Below are 19,102 nucleotides of genomic sequence, written 5' to 3'. Positions count from 1 at the left end.
TGCTTTAAAGGAAGAATTTGCAAATGGGGCTACCTAGTAAATGTAGGAGGCTTTGCTGTCCACATAAAGTCTCTGTTGCAATGCATTTACAATCTTCTAAAAATGTAAAAGCCATGCTCAGTTTGGAGGCTACATGAAAATACGCTGTGGCCGGGTGCAGTGGCTCACATCGGCCATTGCAGCACTTTGGGATGCTGAGGTGGGAGGATCACTTGAGCTCAGGAGTCCAAGACTAGCCTGGGTAACACAGCGAGACCCCATCTCCACAAAAAATAAAAAAATTAGCTGGGTGTGGTGGTGCATGCCTGTGGTCCCAGCTACTTGGGAGGCAGAGGCAGCAGAATCCCCTGAGCCTTGGGAGGTTGAGGCGTGAGCTGAGATCACACCACTGCACTCCAGCCGGGGGAACAAAACCCAACCCCATCTAAAAAAAAAAAAAAAAAAAAAAAAAAAAAGCCAAGGAAAGGAAAGAGGAGAGAATACACTGCAGGCTGGATTTGGCCTGGAGTTTCCTTGCTGACACCTGGAACACACCCTTCACAAGACAAGCCTGTGGTAACTCTTAGAACCCAAAATAATGACAGGGAAAGAAGCCCTTTTCACCAGAGGCCATCAGAACCTCGTGTCAGGAGCAGGGCCACCAGCCAGTGTGACTGGCGTCCCCAGCTTTCCTCTGGCCCCACGGCCCCAGTGAGGCCGTGCCATGCTCAGCTGCCTGACACAGCAGGGAGGCGGGCACCTACATACACGCTGGAGGCTCACCCACTCCTACACACATGGCCAATGGGAGGCAGACAGGGCTCCTGACTCCTCGACCTTCACGTTAGTGTGCAGCCACCAAACAGGGACTTGTGAGTATTCAACATATCTCATAAAATCTAAGGCATCACCGAGTGTAAAATGCGCAGCATCTGTGTATCACTGTGGTAACTGAACTCTGGCTGTTATTGATTCCAAATTCCAGAAACACTGACTGCAGTAAAAGTGCATTCAGAGCAGAGGCAATATGGCAAAGGCACAGGTGAGCTAAAATGTACAAGAAAGGAGGCTTTCAAATGGCTAGATTTTCCAGATACTGAAATGTAATGCTTTAAGTCCCCATTTTGGTTAATCCTAGCAACTCTGGATGTTTCTCCCTAAGATGCATCACCCATTCACAGCAGTGCTTTTAGACACAGAACTTGCCACATATATGTACCTTCTGCAAATGGCTACAACTCCTGGCAGAAAGCAGGCCGCCAGGCTGCAGGTGGAGTCCCGCAGTCCCTGGCCGCAGGGCCACCCTGCCTGTGCTGGGTCACTCTGGAGAGGCCGAGGGCGCCTGCTGTTCTCCCAGTTCGCCCGCTCCCGAGGGCACCTGCTGCCCCTCCCACTGCCTCAGGAATCACTGGGGCAGCTGCCCCAAGGGGAACCATTCATGTCTTTTTCACTTTTTCTTTTTTGTCTCCCTTCTTCCCTTCGGTTTTCCTACAGCATTTTTGCTCTGACAAAAGTTTCAGGTAAATGAACGAGCTCTTCCCTCTGCATCTGAGGTCGTCTTTCTTTCTTCATCTTGGAGAGTCAGACCAATGCACGTGGCAGTGGCTGCCCCCACTGCGCACTCACGGCGGGTCGGGGCGGGGGCTTACCTTTGCAGCTGTTCTATCTGCAGCACCGACTTCCTAAGGGATTCTTCCAACCTAGAAATCTAAACATAATTGCACAACCTCTTGTTATTAGACAGGCTATGCTGAGCGACACTGTGACCCTCTAAATTTCTTAAACCATGAATCAGAATGTGGGTTCCTCTGCATGGAGTTGCCCTCATGCTGCTCATGAGTAAATCTGCCTGGAGTCCGGTCCATCAGATACTTAGGAAATTGGCCTTGGGGGCCATGCAGAGCTAAGTCAAATTGAAGCCCCAGGAGACAAATTTCAGTGCAGCACCCTCCACAAGCCGACATGATGCGAATTCAGTGTCAGCCCTTCCAGGGCAGCACCCAGCCTCAAAGTCAGACACAAGCACCTTTTCCACACATGGTCACTGCCAGGTCATCTCACAGCACAGCCTCTGCTGTCAGGCTGGAATCCCGCCGTGTGTGTGGGAGCTGCCAGACCCCGAGGGAGTGACTAGAGTCTAGGATCCCACTGTCCAGTCTGTAATTATGGCTCATGCTCATCCTCGAGGTTTCCTGGGAGGATGTGGAGACAACAGACACAAAATATAACAAAAGCTAAGGCCAGGCTGGCTCCTGCAAGAAGCTTCCAGGCAGGGTTTTGGGTGGTTGTCGAGTAACATGGGGCTGTGGTGGGCCTGGGAGGGGTAGGGGAAAGAGGATGGCATGGGGGTGGCAGGACAGGGGTGGGGGAGAGTGGATGGGGTGGGGAGAAAGGATGGGGTAGGGGTGAGAGGATTTGGTGGGGGTGAGAGGATGGGGGTGGGGGTGACAGGAAGGGGTGGGGTGAGAGGATGGGGTGGGGTGGAGGGAAGAGACAGGGATGGGGTGGGGATGATGGGGTGGGGGTCGCGATCAAGGCACCATCAAATCCGAAACGCGATCAAATCGAATCCGCGTCAAAATCCGGAAATCCAGCGAAAATCAAAATAAAGAACCATCAGATCCTCAGATCAGAAATCAAAAGCTTTGAATCGAATCAAAATCGCGTCACAAAATCAGCGTTCAAAAATCCCGTCAAAGATCAAATCATCATCAGATCAAAAGATCAGATCAAAACGTCAATCCGAAACGCCATCAAAGCCCTCAAAATCTCAGATCAAAGTAAAGAAAAATCGATCAAATCCGCTTCGAGTCGGTCAAAGGATCGTCGAGGAAAGAAAAGGATCGGGTGAGAGAACCATCTTGTCGAAGTGCTCTCGTAAAGTCGAAGAAAGGATCGAGTCGAGATGCTCGAGGATAAGTCGAGGTCTAAGTCGAGTAAAGATGTCGGGTCGGGTAACAGGATCGGTGAAGGTAAACAAAGTAAAGTCCGGAGTAACAAACAAAGATGATAAGTGGAATATGGCTCAAAAGCAAAGAGATGCTCGGATCCGGAATAAAGGTAACGTCGAGATTAAAGAGTACCATAATTAGGAATTATAATGTTTGGCACAATAATAAAGTCATATCAGAATCTGGGGGAGGTGACTGGATCATAGGGGTGGTTCCCCCATGCTGTCCTCATGACACTGAGTTCTCACGAGATTTGAAGATTTAAAAGTGTTTGGCAGTTCCCCTCCACCCGCTCCTGCCGCTAAGTAAGATGTGCCTTGCTTCCCCTTTGCCTTCTGCCATGATTCTAAGTTTCCTAAGGGCTTCCCAGCCACGCAGAATTGTGAGTCAATTAAACCCCCTTCCTTTATAAATCAACCAGTCTCAGGTAGTTCTTTATAGCGGTGTGACAATGGACTAATATAGAAAATTGGTACCAGTAGAGTGGGGCACTGCTATAAACATATCTAAAAATGTGGAAGCAACTTTGGGACTGGGTAATGGACAGAAGTTGGAACAATTTGGAGGGCTCAGAAAAAGACAGAAAGGTGTGAGAAAGTTTGGAACTTCCTAGAGATCTGTTGAATGGCTTTGACCCAAATGCTGATAGTGATATGGATAGTGAAGTTCCGGCTGAGGAGGTCTCAGATGGAGATGAGGCATTTATTGGGAACTGGAGCAAAAGTCACTCTTGCTATGCTTTAGCAAAGAGACTGGAGGCATTTTGCTCCTGCCCTCGAGATCTGTGGAACTTTGAACTTGAAAGAGATGACTTAGGGTATCTGGCAGAAGAAATTTCTAAGCAGCAAAGCGTTCAAGATGTGACCTGGCTTCTTCTGAAAGCAAAGTCATGTAAGTGTGCACAAAGAGATGATATGAAATTGAAACTTATGTTTAAAAGGCAAGCAGAACATAAAAGTCTGAAAAAACTGCAGCATGACCATGCAGTAGAAAAGAAAAACCCATTTTCTGGGGAGAAATTCAAACTGGCTGCAGAAATGTGCATAAGTAACGAGGAGCCAAGATGGTGGAGAACATGTCTCCAGGGCATGTGAGAGATCTTCACAACAGCCCCTCTCATCATAGGCCCAGAGAGAAAAAAGCAGTTTTATGGGCCAGGCCAAGGTCCCCTGCCCAACTCTTGTGCAGCCTCAGGACATGGCACCCTGCATCCCAGCCACTCTAGCTCCAGCCATGACTAAAAGGGTCCAAGGTACAATTTGGGCTGCGCTTCAGACGGTGCAAACCCCAAGCAATGGCGGTTTCCATATGGTGTTGGACCTGCATGTGTGCAGAAGACAAGAGTTGAGGTTTGGGAACCTCCACCTAGATTTCAGAAGATGTATGGAAATGTCTGGATGTCCAGGCAGAAGTCTGCTGCAGAGGCAGAGCCCTCATGGAGAACCTCTGCTAGGGCAGTGCAAAAGGGAAATGTGGGGTGGTTGCTCCCACACAGAGTCCCAACTGGGGCGCTGCCTAGTGAAGCCGTGAGGGCCACTGTCCTCCAGACCCCAGAATGGTAGATCCACTGACAGCTTGCACTGTGTACCCAGAAAAGCTGCAGGCACTCAACCCCAGCCCAGAAAGCAGCCAATGGGGCTGTACCCAGCAGAGCCACAGTGGTGGAGTTACTCAAGGCCTTGGGAGCTCCCTGACCCTTGCATCACCATGTCCTGGATGTGAAACATCGGATAAGAGGAGAAATTTTAGATTTAATGGCTGCCCTGCTGGGTTTTGGACTTGCATGGGGCCTGCAGCCCCTTTGTTTTGGTCAATTTCTCCCACTTGGAATGGGAACATTTACCCAATGCCTGTACCCCCATAGTATCTTGGAAGTAACTAACTTGTTTTTGATTCTACAGGCTCACAGGTGAAAGGAACTTGCCTTGTCTCAGATAAGACTTCGGGCTTGGACTTCTGAGTTTATGCTGGAATGGGTTAAAACTTTGGGGGACTGCTGGGAAGGTATGATTGTGTTTTGAAATGTGAGAAGGATATGAGATTTAGGAGGGGCCAGGGTGGAATGATGTGGTTTGGCTCTGTGTCCCCATCCAAATCTCATTTTGAATTGCAATCCCCATGTGTCAAGGGAGGGACCTGGTGGGAAGTGACTGGATCATGGGGGCAGTTCCCCCCATGCTGTTTTTGTGATAGTGAGTTCTCATGAGATCTGATGGTTTAAAAGTGTTTGGCAGTTCCCCCTGCCCTCTCTCCTGCTGGTATGTAAGACATGCCTTGCTTCTCCTTTGCCTTCCGCTATGACTGTAAGTTTCCTGAGGCCTTCCCAGCCATGTTGAACATGAATCAATACAACCTCTTTCCTTTATAAATTACTGAATCTCCGGTAGTTCTTTATAGCAGTGTGAAGACAGACTGATACGGGGTGACAGGACAGGGTGGGCGTGAGGGGTGACAGGATGGGATGAGGGGTGATAGGATGGGATGGGGTGACAGGACAGGGTGGGGGTAGCAACATGGTGTGAGTGGTGACAGGATGGGATAAGGGTGACAGAATTGGGATTAGAGGTGACAGGACAGGGATGGAGTAACAGGATGAGGTGACAGGATGGGGTGAGGGGTGAGATGGGGGTGACAGGACAGGGCAAGGTGACAAGACAGGGTGGGGGTAACAGGATGGAAGGGGTAAGGAGGGGGTGACCAGCTGGCAAGCAGGGCCAAGGGTGATCTGTCTGCTCCAGGTCTGAGTGTACATAAAATGTTCATGCACAGACAGGAGGCAGCAGGGTCACACACTGGCTTCCGTACTCAGGGAATGGCCCCAGGGTCCCTTGTCTTTAAAGCTGGGTTCCTGACTTTACTGACTACATAACCTTCAAAGTTTTTTAAAAAGGACTTGTGTTTTTAAAATGGGATGGTTAAGCAGAGAAGCCTTCAAACTGCCTCCCAAGCTCCCAAGACCCCGATGTTGACCCCAGTGGCTGAGGGGATAAACGTGGCTGGGCAGGGAGGCCCATGTGGTGCTGCACCCAATGGGCTACTTGGTAACTACAGACAAGGGTTGGGCCAATAGGCTGGTCAGAAGGGGACAGTGACAATGTCCCCATAGCTGGAAACATGCAGAGAAACAGATATTGCATCTAGCAGCCTGTCCCCTTTGAGAACAAGGTGTTAACAAGTCTGACATTTAAATCTAAAGGTCAAAATAATTCAAGTGACAATGAATCTATTCGACTTACCTTTTCTCTATAGAAGGCTAACAATCTCTTCCTGTGTTTTTCTTGAAATTCTGAAACCTGAAAAGATCATACGTTTCAGGGGCTGACATGGGTACATGATCTATGTGGCTGGAAGTTTTGTTGGGGGAGGAGGAGGCTGGAGGGACTCTCAGAACAGCTCACAGTGCTTGTCTTATGTGTGTCCTGCCCCCACAGATGCCCATGGCCAGTGCTTGCCAGGGCAGACACCCCCCCCGGGTGGGCAGAGAAGGTGTGAGTGCCAGCAGGCAGGGCCAAAGGCAAACACAGGGAAGGCTTAACAGGTACGACAGGAAAGTCTCCCCAGCAACCTGCTCCATTCAGGTTGTGAGTGGTGCTCCCTCTGGGCCAACCACAGGGTGCTGTCCCTCTGATAATGGCCACTGGTTTGAGGAATGGCCTCCTGACCAAACAGGGCTGGACCAATGGCAGGGGCAGATGGAAAGAGAGCTGGCACACAGAATGAGGCTAAGTGAGACCCACAGAGCTGGCAGACACCTAGTGGGCCTGTCTGCACTCCCAGAGCCAGCCATGCCTGACACCAGCACCTCCCATTTACAGGAGCCCCAGATTCCATGTATGCTGTCTAGACAGCTTGAACTGGGTTTCTGAGAGAACCACCAGAAGCAGGAAAGACAGGCCTGTGATTTCCTCAGAGGAAGAGAGAGCTATTTCGTATGAGTCAAGTGTTCAGACAGTGGTGCCTACCCTCTGGAAAGACCAGGCTGGAAAGGCTGACAAACAACAGGGCTAACTGTGGCTCCATTGCTACTGAAATCAGCATCCTCTAGCTCCATCCCCCACTTCATTCCACCCCGCCATCTGCGGTGATAACACAAGCACAAGGGAATGGCTTGCGTCTGCACATGGCTCACTGGCCCAGTGCAAACACAGGGCAGGCGTCTTCCCTTCTGTGGAAAGGCAGGCCCAGCACACACCAGGCCTTTGTTCCCAACCTCCTCCATGACAGGCCATCTCCAGAGGACGGGGCTGCACAGGGGCCCTCCTACAGGACAGCAGGGATGACAGCCTCGTGGTCTCCGGGCTGCTGCGTTCTTGGAGTGACTCAGAGCTCTAGAGTTCTCCCCTACTCAACAAGGGGACTGTGTCTCCACCAAAGAGGGAAGACAGTCTTGGGTACTATGCCATGGGCTATGAAGAGGAGTGGACAGAAGGACTCTGCAGGCTGCCCTGACTCCAGTTCTCCGGCACATCGCAGGCCACGGCCAGGGCACCTTTCCAACCGTTGCCGACACTTCTCAAGTCCTGCTGCCTGTCGGGGACACCTGCACGCACCCCTCAAGCCCCGCTCAATTGTGCCTGTGTGGGAAGCTTCTCCAAAGCACCCTCAGCAGGAACATTCCACCCTGCAGGCAAGGGCCTCTGCTCCTCAGCTTCACATGCTCACGGAGGAACCTACCAGCAGACGTGCCTGATCCCGACTGTGGGGGTGCCCGGTCTGGCTGTTCTCAGAGAAAGGCCTTGGTGAGATGAGGTCAGTCTGTGGCTGGCTCTGATTTGGCAGGGCAGGTGTGGCTGCAGCAAGGACTGGGCTGCAGGGCAAGTCTCCAAGGGGAACTGAGCAGCAGATGGGGTGAGTTCAACTGAGCACGGAGCTGGGGAGCCTCACATGAGCTTGGGGGGCAGCCAAGACCCACTTGTCCGGGTGTTGAGGGGTCTACAGCAGCCTCCAGGGCTCCACTAGGGGGAGCCACACAGGCCTGCAGCATCATGCCGCCTCCGCGGTTTATCTGGCCTGGACTCTGACCAATGTTGGGGCCCAGAGACTTGAGACACTGGGTATGGCCTCAGAAGAGGGTAGATTTTAATACTAAAACAAAGTTTAAAAGGGATGGTGAGTGTTTATCTTGCAGAGAATATGCCTCTTGAACTGAGACAGAGAAACAGATCAATGAAATCACTGCAAAACTCCAGGGCTGCGATGGTCACAGAGGCTGTGCTGGGCCAGGTCAGCCCAGGGCCCCAAGGAGGAGCTGCCCGGTGCTCATGCGTGCTTTGCCCACATCCTGCGAACCAGGAGGCTGTGAAGCCCTGAGAGCGAAGGTAGTTGGGGGACAGTGCAGGTCACTCATGCGGACTCTCACCAAGAGGCCAGGAGAGGCGGCTGCCTGGTCCAAAGCACACTTCTGACTCTTCAGTTCACTACCAGTTCCCCTCCACAGAGTGGACTGTGCCTGCATTCGTCAACATGAGCTCCTGACCACACCAGGACCAGTGTCTGCATGCTCAGTGCTGACAAAGCCTGAGGTAGGGCAGAGGCTGGGTGGATGGAACGGATCTTAGAGGGTTATTGGGAAGAGGAAGATGTTTGTTACCAGTTAGACTAGGAAGGGGCACTGGGGCAGGCAGAGGCTGAGGTGGTTTGTTGACGCTGTCCCAGGGCAGGTCCCAAGGCCTGAGCCGTGGTGCTCACAGTTTTGGTCTTAGGCCAGTTTTGCACTCTTAAAAGTTACTGAAGGCCCCAAAGAGCTTTGCTTATGTGGGTTTTATCTGTTGATATTTACCCTATTAGAAATTAAGACTGACACAAATTTAAAACTATTTATTAATTCATTTAGAAATAACAATAAATCCATTATGTCTTAATATATGTAACAAATATTCCAATATTTATGTTACGTTGATATTAGAGTGTAAATATTACAATACCACATCATGTAGGTGCGGGAAAATTCCACCCTGTGCTTGTGGCGCTCACCTCCGTAGTGTAACTGACAGACAGTGGGGCTGTGAGGTCACTGGGCAGAGCCTGTGCTGCCCAGGCTGGAGCCAGCCATCTCCACCGTCCATGCCTAAAGCCTGAGAGGCCTGAGAGGCAGAACAGACAGGTGGCTGGAGGGGCTGGTCGGGTCTGCTGGGTCTTCTCTCCTGAGACAGCACCTGGCCTCTGCGGCACTTGGCAAAACTACCCTGCAGCGTGCAGCCTGTGGCTCTGAGGTCTGTGATAACATACGTGTTTTATGAACTCCAGCGACTTCTGGCCCCAAGGGGACTTGGCTTGAATGAGGGTCCTGCTGGATGGAGCAGGGTGGGTGGGGGGGTGAGGTGCGTCCTGGATGGTGTTTCCATGGGACTCTGGCTGGCTCTGGGAGCGCCGGCATCCTGGTCTGGGTGCCCGTGTGGTGCTGAGCCAGCACTCTTGGGGATCTCTGGGTGCTGCTTGGCTTCCACGGGTTGAGCCTCCGGGCACCTCCCTGGAGGATGTGACTGAGCATAACTTGAGATGGGAACAGCCTCAGGACAGCCTGAGACACTGTGGCTGATTCAGGCTGTTTCAGAACAGCCCCGGGACAGCCCGAGACACTGTGGCTGATTCAGGCTGTTTCAGAACCAAGGAAGCTTGCTGCAGTGGGACAACCTCCCAGAGAGAGGACAGTCTTGGTGACCTGGCTGACCACGGCCTGAAGGCACAAGCCCACCAAGGAGAGTGACATGCGGGGGTCCATCCTCAGTGTCTCGCCTCAGATCCTGGCTGCCCCTACTAGGCCTCTTTCCCCGCAAGGCAGGTGGGGTGGCCAACGGTGGGAGCTGCACTCTTCACAGAAGAGGGAAAGGAAGTGCGGGATGGGGGCCAGGGGAAGGACCCCTTCTTCTCCTGGCAGCTGTCCCCCAGACTGGTGGACTGCAGCTGTCCAGTGACATCCAAGGAGGCCAGAAGTGCCACTCAGCATGCGGGGGTGGGCACAAAGGACAATGACCTGTGTCAGAAGCTGGGGGTGGGGGAGGCTTGGCATGGAGGCGCGTGCTAACTGGGAGGAGGATCAGGAAGAAACAGGTAGAGAATGGACAAGCTGCAACTGAGAGGACTGGCACAGCAGCTGGCAAAAGCTGCCAGGGGAGGGGACCACGGAGCCAACACTTCCACAGCAGGGGCTCAGCTGCCAGGAGGGGGGACCATGGAGCCAACATTACCATGGCAGGGGCTCAGCTTTCAGGAGGGGGCATCACGGGCCAACACTGCCATGACAGGGGCTCAGCTACCAGGAGGGGGGCCCATGGAGCCAACATGGCCATGAAAGGGGCTCAGCTAGCAGGAGGGGGCCCATGGAGCCAACATTGCCATGCAGGGATCAGCAGGGATCGGAAGCCGGGCAGAAGGCTCCAGGCGACTGTCAGAGAAGGACAGTGTTAAGAAGAAACCTGCTGCCCTGAACCCAGCTGACCTGGTGGGGAGGGTTCCCAAACCTGAGATTCTAAGGTGTGAATATGGGGAGGGGGCATCTTGCCCAAAAGGACAGAGCTGACTGAGACCACTTTGTCTCAATGTGACAGCAAAAGCAAAAACAACAATAGAATAGACCAAATGGACGTTGTCAAAATCAGAACCTTTTGTATGTAAATGTTTCACCATTAAGTAAGTAAAAATTCAACCCACAGAAATATTCTGGCAGAAAATATTTGCTGATCAAATATCTTCAAAGGAACTTGCCTCCAGAACACAGAGAACACATGGTCTCAGGATAGTGCACTTGGCTCATCACGGAACCAAGCCCACCCCCCACAGCTCCACAGTCTCGGGATAGTGCACCTGCTCATCACGGAACCAAGCGCACCCCCCACAGCTCCACAGTCTCGGGATAGTGCACCTGCTCATCACGGAACCAAGCGCACCCCACGGCTCACAGTCTCGGGATAGTACTGCTCATCGCGGAACCAAGCGCACCCCACAGCTCCACAGTCTCGGGATAGTGCACCTGCTCATCATGGAACCAAGCGCACCCCCCACAGCTCACCTGGGAGGTTTCCTTGGAGTACTTCTTACACAGACTGCCTATGCTCATGAAGAACGCCTGGATATCTGCGTCAGTCTGAAAGAAGAGCCAGGCTCGCATTTATTGCGTCTAATAAATGCTTCTGGCCACCAGTTAAATCTGTACTTCAAGACCTAGAATTAGCTGTAGATGACTCAAATGGCCAGTACATTGTGAATGGCCTCTCAGGGGCCCTGCCAGGTACAGCTTCGATCAGCAGGACAGTCCCTCGTCCTGGCCGCTTCCTTCTGAGGGCAGTGCCGGGCAGTGGTGAGGGCTGGGAGGCAGAGCCTGGTAGGCGCTGAGCCCCTCTGGGCTACGGCAAAGATACGCTCCCTCCTCAAAAGGGTCTTAGTGAGGGCAGAAGGTCACCATGAATGAAGGCCTCCAGCCCAGCCTCCTGCACAGTGGAGACACACTAAAATCAGAAGGATGAAATAAGCTGATAAGCATTAAGTCACCACTATGTAGTCACAAGTACATGTCAAGTTATTTAAAAAGCAAGTGTAAGGACCTTAAGAAAGGATGCAGGTTTAAGAAACAGCATCTGGTAGGCCGGGCGTGGTGGCTCACGTTTGTAATCTCAGCATTTCGGGAGGCCGAGGTAGGCGGATCACAAGGTCAGGAGATCGAGACCATCCTGGCTAACACGGTGAAACCCCGTCACTACTAAAAATACAAAGAAGTAGCCGGGCGTGGTGGCAGGAGCTTGTAGTCCCAGCTACTCGGGAGGCTGAGGCAAGAGAATGGTGTGATCCCGGGAAGGTGGAGGTTGCAGTGAGCCGAGATTGCGCCACTGTACTCCCGCCTGGCCAACAGAGTGAGACTCTGTTTCAAAAAAAAAAAAAAAAAAAAAAACCGCGTCTGGTTACAAGCCCTCATGCAGACACTGCCAACTTCCTTCTCAAGTGCCTCCAGGGTGCCCTGCCTCGCCTCCCCACACCCTGGCCTTCCCTCACTTTCCCCACCAAGGACCACGCTAGCACAAAATACCAGGTGACAGCTGTGCTAGGCATGGAGCTGCCGTGAACCAGAATCGCCTGAGCAGTTCAAAGAAAAGGGGCTCCTGCTTGTAATCCCAGTACTTTGGGAGACTAAGGTGGGCGGATCGCTTGAGGTCAGGAGTTCAAGACCAGCCTGGCCAACATGGTGAAACCCCATCTCTATCAAAAATACAAAAGTTATCTGGGCGTGATGGCAGGTGCCTGTAATCCCAGCTACTTGGGAGGCTGAGGCAGAAGAATCGCTTGAACCCGGGAGGCGAAGGTTGCAATGAGCCAAGATCATGCCATTGTACTCCAGCCTGGGCAACAGAGCGAGACTCCATCTCAAAACAAACAAACAAACAAACCCCTCAAACACCAAAATCCAAAACCAAAAACAAAGAAAGGGGCAAACACCAGAATGACAAGATGTAGGAAGAACCTTGTACCTCCTCCCATTCTGTGGTTCAGGACGGTGAGCGTGTAGAAGGTCAAGACGGTCATCTGAGCCCATCCACCTACCTACCACTGGCTCCCCAAATCCCACTGAAATGACAGTAAAATTTAGGAAAAAATACTCTATTTGTGGTAGAAAACAGGAAATGATATCTTGAATCAATTAGACTGAAGAATTCCAGAAGACAGTGTAGACTGGCTTAGATCAGGATTAAGGCACCAGCTCCAACACCCGGGGCAGGTGCAGATGAAGAGGTCCTGGAACCCACTCCAGAATCCACTCCCAGGTCCCCAGAGGCAGAGGCCAAGCAGAGCATCCTGGAGGTAAGCTCCTCTGTAACGCGGGGACTCAAACCCAGCAGAGGGGAGACCTGGCTCTGGCTCGGATGGGGTAGGAGCTCCTGTGTAACACCCTCCCATACATACCAAACGGCAAAGGCACAAGCAGTGTGTCCAATGGGACAGGGGTCAGGAGCTCAGAGTCTGGCCTAAATCCAGCTCTGCACAGCCTTGACCTGCAACTCTGCTTCTTCACCTAATTCCTCTGTGCCTTGGTCTCCCCATGTATAAAAGAGAGGCAGAAACAGCACCCCCTCAGCCCTGGCCATGGCAAGTAGCAGGTGACACAATACAGGAAAAGTGCTCCCAGTGAAGCATGGCCCATGTCAGTGCACAGGGAGCAGGGACTGTCACTATTATCTAAGGTGTATTATAAATACACAGATGACTCAAAGACAAGACCAAGAGCTCCATGGACCAGAAATGGGAGCAACTGAAGAAGCTGTCACAGATCGATCTGGCTCTATGGCCTTCTGGGTAAGGGGGACTGAGTCATTCTACACATGACGGACGCTCCAGAATGTCCAGAAGATGAGCTTAGAGACAGAACAGCCAAGAAGTCTACAAAACTAACAAATGGCATCACAGCACAGATGCACAGACCTCAGTGAGGCCTGAGCAGAACACAGGCAGCCATTCCTCCACCCCGGCACCCATGTCGCAGAGAGCCGGCGATAAGCCAGGGCTGGAATTTTCAAAGTGCTAAGGTGCATTCATTTTCAACAAAGAATTCTGAAGTCTGTGAAAATGTACTTCAAGAAAAAGAGGTATTTTTTAAAAACAGAAACTGAAAATGTGTCACTAACAGCCCAGTACTAAAATAATAAAGGAATTCCCTGTAGGTAGGAAAAATAATTCCTGATAGAAGCACAGAGATTTGGGAGGCAGAGAGGAACAGGGAAGAGGGGGAAATGGGGGAAAATCTAAATGAGTATTAGCTGTCCATGGCTGCACTGTATGGTGGGGCCTAGCACAGTGAGAGCCAGTGTGGCTGGAGGAGCGGTGCGGGAAGGCCAGGAGAAGGGGGATTGGGTGAGAGCTGAGGCCTTCGCATCATCAGGAAAATTAAATTTACGTTAGACTTTTAAAAGCCAAGATTGTTCGCACAATCCCTAGGAAAATCATAAACTAATGTTTTCTTTTTGTATTTAATTTTTAAAAGGTGGGTGTGTGCTCCACAATGGTACAGGAATGAGGATACACAGTTAAATCTCACAGCGTGACTGAAGGCCTTTGCTGCGTCTGACACTACCACAGCAGAGGGCGTAAGGACTGGAGGAAACCAACGCCGGTGCAGAGCAATTGAGTCCACGAGGCCCGAAGGCACAAGCGGACACGGGGGCACCACCGTGCGCGATCCACGGAGCTCTCCTCACGCAGCTGTAGAGGCATGCTGTTGGTGACTCGCTGTCAGACACAGGAAGCGGGCACTGCAAAAGAGTGCTCTTATCATCACGAAGGCTGATTCAGCCACTGCAACTAGGCAGGAAGGGGGTTCTCTGGCTAGGAATGCCAGCCCTAATTTTACCGTCTTGAAACACACACAGATTGTACTGGCTGCAGCGCGATACTTTCCTTGGGGTGCCAGGCTCACACGGGATTTCCTTGCTGGAGTCTCGGCTGTCAACACTGATTTCATCTTCTTTTGCTTGCTGCCTGCGCGGACTTTGCATGGCTTCAGAACTGTACCAGGCTTACTGCTTTCCCGTGATAGTTCTAGGGTTAGGTCTTGTTTTGTGTTCCTGTCAAACATTCTGAAATTACTGTAAGACCCAGTCACAACACTGTTAGATCCATTCCAACAACATGGAATTCGTCAGACACATGGTCCTTTTCACACAGTGCACAGTTTACTTCCGAGCTACTCGTGCACCTGTTACATTTCCACAGGTATTTTCCAGAATTTTTTTTTTTTTTTTTGAGATGGAGTCTCACCCTGTGGCCCAGGCTGGAGTGCAGGGGCGCAGTCTCGGCTCACCACAACCTCCACTCCCCAGGTTCAAGTGATTCTCCAGCCTCAGGCTCCCAAGTAGCTGGGATTACAGGCGTGTGCTACTGAGCCCGGCTAATTTTTGTTATTTTCAGTAGAGATGGGGTTTCTCAATGTTAGCCAGGCTGGTCTCAAACTCCTGACCTCAGGTGATCTGCCCACCTCGGCTTCCCAAAGTGCTGGGATTACAGGTGTGAGCCACTGTGCCCAGCCATGTTTTCCATATTGAAGTTCTAACTTTTGACAAACAAATGGTCTCTATCATCATATTTGACCACTCTGGCTGAATTTTACATCAGAAATAAAGGAGATAATTTCAGACAAAAATGACCTGTTGCTGGAATCATCAGGTTCTTCAGCGTAGAATGCCTATCACAGAGGACAGACACTCTCACGTCACATGAGCAAATAGTTCCTTTACTGCTGCTAGATACAGATGTGTTACAGCTGTTCAGATGGAATTCTGCAGCTGAAATCACCGGTTAGCTCTTCCATATTGTCAGGCTTGATATCTACAATATTAAAACTCCCGTGTATAATTTCCAGATGCCAAAGACTTGATTTGTTTTTTTTTTTTTTTTTTTTTTGAGATGGAGTCTCACTCTGTCACCCAGGCTGGAGTGCAGTGGCACGATCTCAGCTCACTGCAAGCTGTGCCTCCCAGGTTCACGCCATTCTCCTGCCTCAGCCTCCCGAACACCTGGGTCTACAGGTGCCCGCCATCATGCCCGGCTAATTTTTTGTATTTTTTAGTAAAGACAGGGTTTCACTGTGTTAGCCAGGATAGTCTCAATCTCCTGACCTCGTGATCCACCCACCTCGGCCTCCCAAAGTGCAGGGGATTACAGGCATGAGCCACCGTGCCCGGCCAAAGACCTGATTTTAATCTGCAAATCACCTGCAGATAAATATGTTTCAAAATCATTATTAACAGGAATTGAGTTGATGTGACAAGTATGAGCATTGGCAGATGCTCTTTGTGGAGCAAAAGACTGGCACTCACAGTGCAGTAGCCGTGGTGGCATCTCTACACACTCCATCTTCCTCTTCAAGTTATATCCTTCTGGTCTTTCGTCCCTTTCACTGATTTTCCATAATTGTATTGTTTTATTATTGGTAGACAATACTGAGCAGAATTTTTCTCGGGTAACCACCTAGTTTTGTGGAACTTTTCTTCTCTTTCTGAAATTTTCAAGTGGTCAAACTCTGCCTCATGGTTCTGAAAGGTCCTGTAAACATGGTATTCCCTTCTGCTTAAGATGAGATTTTGTTCATCTGCTCCTGTTGAAGTATTATGACTCTGCCACCTGTATCTCCAGTTCCGACCAATTCTCCAGAATGAATAAATCCTACTATGGAAGAAAAAAACTAATGAAATAGTTACGGTCAATAGTTAGAGAAAAATTAATAAAATTCCACACCACTTGTGACATCATCTGCTACATCATCATCTATTGCTCCTTTCACCTGAGAAAACTCTACTGAGTGTCATCCCTCCTCCAGCTCCTACCGTGGGGAATAAAAAATACACATGTGGCCCCATTATCTTTCACCTTGTGAAGGGCTCTTCCTTCTCCGTGCAAAAATATCTGTACATACACCTAAGAAAGCTTGCAGCAGCAGGTAAACTACTTTCCTTGGCCTAAATGTTGGTTACATTCTGATTGTGAAAAATTTACTGAGGTATACACTCATAATGTGTGTACTTGGCTATGTGTTATACTTCAATAAAAGTTCATAGAAATTGTAACTAAAAACTTGCAAATATTTAAAAATGAATATACTTCTAGGTAACACATGGGTCACAGGAGAAACTGAGTAGAAATCTCAAAATTCAAAGATAAAAATGTAATATAATCAAATATGTATACTGCAGGCAAAAGCGAACACAGAGGGAAAGTTATGACCCTATCGTGTAAATATTATAGAGGAAAGGTTGAAAATTAATCCTAAGCACCCACCTTAAAGAACAAATTAAATCCAGACAAAAAGGAAACGATAAAAATAATTAACAAAATAGGAAACAAATATAAAATGGACACAATCAAAAGAGCTAAAAATTAGTTTGTGAAAATATAGTCGTCCTTCAGTATATGAGGGGCAACTGGTTCCAGGACCCCATGTGTGCCAAAATCCAAGCATACTAAAGTTCCACAGTTGGCCTTGTAGAACCTGCGTACAGGAAAGGTCAGCCCTCCATCTGAGCAGGTTTTGTATCCCATGAATACTGTATTTTTGATCTGCATCTGACTGGAAAAATATCTACGTATACAAGGACACACACAATTCAAACCTGTGTTGTTCAAGAGTCCACAGTACTAATAAAAATCACTAACATTTGGCACAACTGGTCAAGAGAAAAGAGAATTCATAATACCCACTATTAAACAAGGGGCATCATTATGGAACTTACAGACGTGAAAAATATGAGTGGATTACAAGCACACTGATGACAAGAAATTTGAAAATTCCGATGAAATGCACTAATTCCTAGAAAAATACAATTTACTTAAACTGACTCAGGGAGAATCAGGAACTTTAAATAGTTCCATGTCTAATAAAGATATTAAATCCCTAGTTTAAAATCTTTGCACAGGCCGGGCGCGGTGGCTCAATCCTGTAATCCCAGCACTTTGGGAGGCCGAGACGGGCGGATCACGAGGTCAGGAGATCGAGACCATCCTGGCTAACCTGGTGAAACCCCGTCTCTACTAAAAAAATACAGAAAACTAGCCGGGCGAGGTGGCGGGCGCCTGTAGTCCCAGCTACTCGGGAGGCTGAGGCAGGAGAATGGCGTAAACCCGGGAGGCGGAGCTTGCAGTGAGCTGAGATCTGGCCACTGCACTCCAGCCTGGGCAACACAGCGAGACTCCATCTCAAAAAAAAATAAAAATAAAAAAATAAAAAAAAATCTTTGCACAAAAAAACTTACTGGGCCTAAATAGTGTCACTCCTGAATTCTACCAAACATTTAAAGAAATAACCCCAATCTTACAAAAAACTTTTCCAGAGAGGAGAAAAATAAAAATAATTTACAACTTGTTTTATGAAACTAGAATAGACCTGATTTACCAAAATGTGAAAGGGGCATTACAAGAAAAAAAATTTACAGGTCCAGCTCTCATATGAACACAGGCGCAAAAAACCCCATGCAAAATAGTAGCAAACTGAATTTACTTACAGATACAAGCTATCTTATATCACTACAAGGTTGAATTTCTTCCTAGAATCTAATGTGGGTTTCAAATTTGAAAAATAAATGCAACTCACCACATTAACAAAATAAATGAGAATAATTAAATGATAATCTCAACAGCTATAGAATAAGCTAATAGTTACAGTCAATAACTATAGAAAAATTAACAAAATTCAATACCATTCATGATGATTAAAAAGCACCTTAGCAAAAACTTGATGCACATATGATACTCGATGAAATACTGAAAGTTTGACCTTGAAATCAGGAAAAGGACAGGGGCGTCAGCTAATGCCACTACTTCTATTCAGCACTGTACTGGAGGTCCCAGCCAATGCCATAAAAAAAAAAAAAAAGGAAACACATAAGGATTACAAAGAGAAATCTAAAGCAGTCCTTATTCAAAGATAACATGTTTGCATATATAAATGTTCTAGCAGAATCTACATATAAACCAACAGAGTTATCAAGTAAATTCTGCAAGGTCACTAGTGAAAGTTAAGAAAATCAACTGCATTTTTATATACTAGCAACAAGCACTTAAGAGGTAATTTTTTTAAAACTGTAATAGTAGCAGTCCAAATCATTAAATACCTAAGAAAAATACTAACACTGATGCACAAAGCCTCCCTAAAGAACAGTAAGTGCACAATAAAAATCCCAACAGGATTCTATGTGTGTGGAAATTGCCGAGTTGCCTCCAAAATATATGTGGACATGAGAAGATGAATGTAGGCCAACTGGTGTATCAGACAACCCCCAAATCTCAATGGCTTATTGTGGGGACACTTGTTTCTTGCCCACACAATAGTTCAAGACCAGGCTCAGTGGGTGGCCTTCCACACAGGCCCTGGGCCCAGGTCACCTTGCCCACAGCAGCTCTGTTCTCCTGAGCTTCTACGGTGACGGAAGGGCGGTGGAGGGCTGGCCAGGAGGCTGTTTTTATGGGTCAGGCCTGGAAGTGGTCTTCATTGCTCCTGCTTGCATTTCAGCATGGGAAGGTAGACGGGGAGAATGAGTACAGCCAGGTGCCCAGGAACAGAGGGAGCAGGTGTGGGGATGACTGCCCAGCCTGGCCCGGTCTGCCATCTGGTCACTGGTATCCAGGTCACTCCTCCCCTACACAGAAAGTCACTCCCCCAGAGTGGAGCACCCCCAACACCACTGTCACTGCCCAGCTCA

The 19,102-nt window shown here is 49.3% G+C and overlaps 1 protein-coding gene across 2 annotated transcripts in view; it reads right to left on the bottom strand.

Annotated features, from left to right (window-relative positions):
* Positions 1-19,102, bottom strand: part of RNF212 (ring finger protein 212) — a 57,610-nt gene that overhangs the window by 29,736 nt on the left and 8,772 nt on the right. For both annotated transcript variants that reach the window (XM_031664802.1, XM_031664803.1), the window contains 3 exons: positions 10,939-11,013; positions 6,167-6,223; positions 1,629-1,687 (listed from right to left, as the gene is read on the bottom strand). In XM_031664802.1, coding sequence (XP_031520662.1) covers positions 1,629-1,687; positions 6,167-6,223; positions 10,939-11,013 — 191 coding nt within the window. The remainder of the gene's footprint in view (positions 1-1,628; positions 1,688-6,166; positions 6,224-10,938; positions 11,014-19,102) is intronic.

This window comes from Papio anubis, chromosome 3 (genome assembly GCF_008728515.1).
Source record: "Papio anubis isolate 15944 chromosome 3, Panubis1.0, whole genome shotgun sequence".
In the NCBI taxonomy this organism is placed as follows: Eukaryota; Metazoa; Chordata; class Mammalia; order Primates; family Cercopithecidae; genus Papio; species Papio anubis.
Note: the sequence above shows the minus strand (reverse complement) of the source record. Positions and strands in the feature narration are given on the sequence as shown.